A 5661-nucleotide genomic window follows, 5' to 3' on the forward strand; every position below is an offset into this window, starting at 1 on the left:
ATGCGGGCACCTTCAGCCTCAGGCGAATCTCCGCTAGAGGCAACCAACGTCTCCTGGTCTCACCAGCGCGTGCAGAAGCTGCAGCAGGAGGCCGTCGACAGCGGCGCCAAGAACGCCGCCGTGGAGATGCGCTGGGCCGACCTCTTCGAGTTCAGCATGCCGCAGGAGCTGCACAACGAGCTGGAGCTGCAGAACGAGCTGGAGCTGCAGAACCGGGCGTGCGCCGAGATCTTGGCAGGGACGCGGTGATCCGCGAGTTCCAGAACCAGCTCAAGGCCAAGGACGAAGAGTACGTGGCGGCGCTCAAGGTGCAGGCCGAAGAGGTAGAGAAGCTGGTGGATCGGATGAGTCAGCAGTACCGGTAAATGCAGGATGAGTACGAGCTCGAGCTCGAGCAGATGGAGGACGCCTTCCTCAAGGAGCGCGACGAGCGCATCGCCAACAACAAGCTCGAGATCGACTCGCTGTTCGAGCGCAGACGCGAGATGGAGATGGTCTACATGGAAGCTAAGCAGACGCGCGACGAGCAGTATCTGCAGGAGATCGAGGAGCTGCGAGTGCGCGATGCGGAGGACTACAACGAGCTCAAGATCAAGCTCGAGACCAACATCCAGACGCTCGAGCAGCAGCTCGAAGAGATGCGCGCCACGTACCAGCTCAACACGGAGAGGCTCGAGTACAATTACCGAGTGCTGACGGAGCGCGACATGTTGAACTCGGCCACGCTCAGTCAGCAGAAGCGGAGGCTGTCTCGACTGAAAGACGCGCTGGCCACTCTGATCGCCAAGTACAACCAGACCGACGCTCGGGACCGACACCAAAACGAGGAGCTCACGGAGGAGTATCGGCGCCTCACGAAGCAGTACCTCGACCTGCAGCGGAAGTACGCGCACTTCGAAACCAGCGACAGCAACAAGTACGACGAAGTGTGGCAGATGCACGAGGAGGACGCGATTCACAAGATCGAGAAGCTGCTGGACGCCGATCGCATCATCCACGAGCAGCAGCTTGGCCTCGCGTGGCGGCCACCGGCTCAGTCCATCCGTAATTGGAGTCAGTCTGCAAAGGCTGGCGATGCAGCAGCTCTCCAGAAGCAGCTCGAGAACGGAGACGAGTCGTCGCCCGATTCCAACGAGAGCGATAAGGGCGGCAGCAGGCGAGACGACAATGGCGCCAACGCCGACCAGGACGATTTCGACGACGAATCGGTCGAAGCCTACACGCCGCCAGTCAAGAAAATATCGGGCGCGAAGCTCAAGTACATGCTGAAGATGCTCGCGTCCAAGGCTGGCTTCCTGGTGAACGGCAGCGTGCAGCAAGCGCTGGAGAATTTGCCCGATGACGAGGCGGAGCTTGTGAACATGATCGTGCGCGCGACAACGAGGAGGACATGGAGAAGCTCATGGGGTACTTCTTCGAGGACCCGCGACAAGAGGTTCCTGGTAGTGGTGACAACAACCGGGAGGGCAATTCACCCGGCAAGGACGGGGCCAAGACATCGTGGGGCCTTATGGTCGGCCCGGAGGACGTCATCCGAGTCATCAAGCAGTTCGTTGAGGTTCGTCGCTGCAGACATTGCTGATGTTTGCTCTGCATGGGTATTGTGAGTCCATTTCGCTTAAGTAGCACTTCAACTTCGCTTTCGCCTGTCACTGCTAGAGCTGCATCTGCGTGAGCGGCACGATGAGGTCCTCGTTGATGGGGGCGGCCAGGTACTGCTTGAGCAGGTTCTTGAGCTCTGCGTTCTGCGCCTTCATGGCCGTCACCTCGTCGATCAGCTCCTTGCGCCGCAGCAGCGCCGTGTTGTAGTGCGTCAGCCCCTTCTCGAGTGTAGCCATGACGCGGATCTTCTGGGCGGGGAACACCTTGACGATGTTGGCCCAGTATTCCTTCTCCGCCTTCCGGGCTCTGGCCTTGAGCGCAGCCGAGCTGGTGCCTTTTGTGGCCTTCTTGCCGCCCTCCGTGTTGCCGCTGACTGAGCGGTGCAGGATCCGAGCAACAGGGGCAGCACGCTTCTGCGCATTTGTCTCCTGGAAATGTACACTGCAAACCCAAACAGTTAGTTCAGCACAGATGCACAGTACCAATATAAGACACGAGTGTATACTTATTCGAAACTAAGGCGTTGATACGCTGACTCATTTTTCAGAACTCTTTCAACCATCGTCATGACCCGAGTCGGCTACGTCGCGCTCTTCTTCGTGAGCGCCGCGGCCGCAGGGCTGCTGCGCACCTTCGGCCAGAGTATGCATCAGCACACCCTCAATCCCCTCTGTCCTTGTATACTTGAGCGAGTGCGACGGATACCTTCAATGCTGCAGACGTTCTGTCGAGACTCGGCGTCTTCGACGAGTGCGACGACTCGGCGTACCCGAGCACCTGCGTGGGCAACCAGTTGGTCTACCGCATCAGCTTCAGCCTGGGCTGCTTCTTCACGCTCACGGCGCTGCTGAGCTGTGCCGTGGCCAGAGGCTGCGAGAGTGTCTGCTGCATGCTGCTGTTCCAGCTGCCGCTCTACCTTGGCATGGTGCTGGCGTCGCTCTTCATCCCCAATGGTAGGTCACTTCTGTGGAGGTAGAGCAGATCGTAGTACTGCACAGTGCTAAATTGTTGTGAGTGTGTGGGGGTAGATTTCTTCACCGGATACGTGGACATAGCGCGCGTGGCGTCGGCACTCTTCATCATCCTGCAGATCATCATCATACTGGACTCGACGTGTAGGATAAAGTGACTCGAGTTGGTGACGCCGCTCCTCCTCCTCGACGCGGTGGTGGATGCCCGCGTGCTTGCGGCGGTCCAGCTGGTTGAGGCTGTCGGCCACCTGCTGCTAGCCGCGGCTCATGCGCTGCGACTCGCCCACCTGCAGCTGCTTCTTGCGCGAGGCGTCATCCTTGGACGCGTTGCGCGCCTCGATGCGCTAGCGCCGCACGTTCACGCGCGCATCGCGGTCGCTCGCCTCGGTCGCCGGGTCCGCGTGCGCCTTGGACGACGACGCGGACGTCGAGTCCCTCGTCATGGCGGCACGGATGCAATTCGTACTCGGCGGTTGCAACAACGGCAACGCCAACAGGCCATCAACATCAACTTATTCCCGATGTCAGGATTATGATTCATACCAGGAATATGCGTTTACATAGGATTATTCTCAAGGATGGTATAGCGCCTGATGTTCAACACATTTTTCCAGTGCAGCATGGACGAGCAGGGCGCCACTACCGCCGCCGCGACGATCGCCCAGGCCACCAAGAATGGGCAGCAGATGCTGGCACACTTGCTGGCCACGCGTACCACGTGCTGGACGAGACCAAGCACATGAACCTGAAGCCGCCGCTGCGCCCGAGCTCCAAGCTGTTCGCCGCCGACGCGCCTCCCGCGCCCAGCTCGCCGCCGCGTTCTCCCGCCGAGGCCGACGCGCCGCAGGATGAAGCGCTGCCGGAAGTCAACGGACTCGCCGCGGGTTTCGCCGGCAGTCACGCGCACGCCGGCGGCGCCCAGGGCCACCCACGGTGGTGTTCTCAGCTCCAGGGCGTGCGCCACGAGCTGTGTCATGCAGCGTACTCTGTGCGTTGGCAGCGCTCGATCACCAAGTCACGCTTGAGATTCCGTTCGCTGATATCGCCTGCTCCTTTCGCTTCTCACTGCTACGGGAAGCGCTCACCACGGACTGAAGCTGGTCCGTGCAAAGTGTTAGTCAGATTGTGCTCCTCCGGGTTCGCTTTAATCTACAGGTAGCTCTCCTACTTCGAAGTACCTGTTTCTAGCAGAAACACTTTGGCTGTGCAGCTCTCGATTTCGCTTGCCATCCTCACGCAACAAGTGAAACTTCGCTAAAGAGCAAAATGAACCAAGGTGTTAGTCACGAATTCATCAGCACTCGGTCATCTCGGTGCACTAACCGACTGCGACTCGCCACCATTTGCTATCTTATCCCCTCCAGCTCGTAGCAGAACCTTGTTAGCGTGTCTCGGAGAAGTGCCAGTCGCTTCTTGGTCCGAATGAGCACTGCAACCAGCTCGCGCTCGGATAGTTCTATCGCTTGGGCATGCCGACTCAGTACGCGGTTAGCATGAGCAAGCTCCGCATACTTTTGGCCACGTTTCAGTAGCATTTGGTCTCGTCCTGCTAGCTTGAGCTTCATCTGGAGTATGTCTTCGGCGAGCAGCTGCGACGTCTCGGACAGTTCTCTTATCTGTTCGTCGAGTTTGTGGCTCCTTGCTAGATCACACTCGAGCCGATATGTTGCTCTTCAGTAAATGCAAAGCATGCATTTGATCTTCAGCACGCTCAACGGCAGAAGCTCGCTAGGCAAGAAAAAAAAAACTGCTCTTCTTTGAGGCGCTGGATGAGCTGGCTCTGCTGCTCAATCGTTCCACCCTGTTGCTCCAGTCTGCTGCTGGACGGTTCATTGACACGTTGCTGCATTTGCCTCTGTATGCCGAGTTCGTTTCACTCGGGAATCATGTTGCCGCTTCTCAGTCAACTCTAGCTGCGTGGCTTCAAATTTGCTCTGCAGTGCGTTCTGCACGGGTGACCAGGCTGGCGGGGACTACGCTCTGGGAGCTACGCCTATGGCGGTGGCTACCGTCAGGGCGGCTCGGGTTCTCAAGGAGGATCAGGCGGACGATCGGACCGGTGCCATCCGTACTAAGCACCCGCGACACGAGAAAGCGAAGGCAGAGAACCGATTCGAGCTGCGCAACCGCATAATGGACGTGCGCGCGATCCAGCACAATTTGTTTCCGGCTACGATGTGCTGGTTTGCCCTCTTCAACCTCCTCGGCCTCGCCTTCTCCTGTTGCTATGAAATCAATACTTTTTCACCCTGCCGCCGTGTTATTGGCTGTCGCTACTCACATGTCAAATTAACTCCGTGTTTCGGGATGCTGTGAACAAGCAGTCACAAGCAGCCACAAGCATAATCGAGTGAAGGGGAATATCGTATAGAACTGTTTTGTTAGTGTTGCTCAACTGGTGTCTGCGTCACTGCAAACCAAAATACTGTATGGGTGTTGCACTCCAATAACCTGCCTAGCGTAGCCGCTTATAGTGCCAGGTTGTAGCGTCTGGCCTGGATTCGACCAAACCATAACCCGGAAGTCTGATGTTGATGTTGCCCCGGGTCCGACTCTTGACCGTCTTACAGCCTTACAAGGAGAAAACCACGAGTCAAAAGGCTTGCCCCTTCAATTGAGCAATATAACGCCTCCCCCTTCTGCTTGTCGCCCGGGGGTACACTAGAACTCTGGCCGTCGGGTTCTCGATCGTTTTCTTCACGAACAATTGCAGATCGTGAAGTTCGCCGCCGCCTCGTCCAGTTTGCCGTTCAGCGAGTACTACCATCACTACCGACATATTTCTACCAACCCGATCCGAGGGCCGACATGACGATGGAGTAAGCGATCTGCCCTTCTGCAGCTACCGTCCGCACCCTGTCCGAGTCCGCGGCTCTGCAGCGCCGGGGTCCTCGGCGGCTAGCAACGCCAATTCGTCACCTATACAAATATACACCGCTCCACGCGATATCCAACACGCACAACGCCTTGTACGTCGCCAATCCCAGGTGCTGGCACGTGATCCTCGACCCCTCCGCTTCTTATCGGGCCCAGGTAGGCGATAGCTGACTGGAGCTGTCCCTCTGTGAACTGTGCCCACGTGCGCGCA

The 5661-nt window shown here is 58.0% G+C and overlaps 3 protein-coding genes across 3 annotated transcripts; 1 reads left to right on the forward strand and 2 right to left on the reverse strand.

Moving 5' to 3' along the window:
- Positions 1 to 66: 66 nt before the first annotated feature.
- On the forward strand, positions 67 to 1626 carry PHYSODRAFT_343053 (hypothetical protein; the record flags this gene model as incomplete). The annotated part of the gene is made up of 5 exons (XM_009541570.1): positions 67 to 149; positions 239 to 323; positions 372 to 1355; positions 1385 to 1558; positions 1609 to 1626. Coding segments are annotated over 5 exons (1344 nt in total), but the record flags the coding sequence as incomplete, so codon positions are not given.
- Positions 1627 to 1655: 29 nt separating this feature from the next.
- PHYSODRAFT_343054 (hypothetical protein) lies at positions 1656 to 2142 on the reverse strand (the record flags this gene model as incomplete). The annotated part of the gene is made up of 2 exons (XM_009541571.1): positions 1656 to 2043; positions 2108 to 2142. The coding sequence occupies 2 exons, from the start codon at positions 2140 to 2142 to the stop codon at positions 1656 to 1658; spliced, it is 423 nt and encodes a 140-aa protein (XP_009539866.1).
- A 475-nt stretch (positions 2143 to 2617) lies between these two features.
- PHYSODRAFT_292764 (hypothetical protein) lies at positions 2618 to 3027 on the reverse strand. The gene is given in 3 exon segments (XM_009541572.1): positions 2618 to 2857; positions 2869 to 2908; positions 2942 to 3027. The coding sequence occupies 3 exon segments, from the start codon at positions 3014 to 3016 to the stop codon at positions 2700 to 2702; spliced, it is 273 nt and encodes a 90-aa protein (XP_009539867.1). The 5' UTR covers positions 3017 to 3027; the 3' UTR covers positions 2618 to 2699.
- Between the last annotated feature and the right edge of the window lie 2634 nt (positions 3028 to 5661).

The sequence above is a fragment of the Phytophthora sojae genome (genome assembly GCF_000149755.1).
Source record: "Phytophthora sojae unplaced genomic scaffold PHYSOscaffold_26, whole genome shotgun sequence".
Lineage (NCBI taxonomy): Eukaryota > Oomycota > Peronosporomycetes > Peronosporales > Peronosporaceae > Phytophthora > Phytophthora sojae.

Bases quoted from the DNA above. Each gene is read 5' to 3' on its own strand.
- PHYSODRAFT_292764 (XM_009541572.1), bottom strand. From the start codon at position 3,016: ATGACGAGGGACTCGACGTCCGCGTCGTCGTCCAAGGCGCACGCGGAC. The intron at 2,909-2,941 runs GCGCGCGTGAAC...TAGCGCATCGAG, and splicing joins CCGAGGCGAGCGACCGCGAT to GCGCGCAACGCGTCCAAGGA.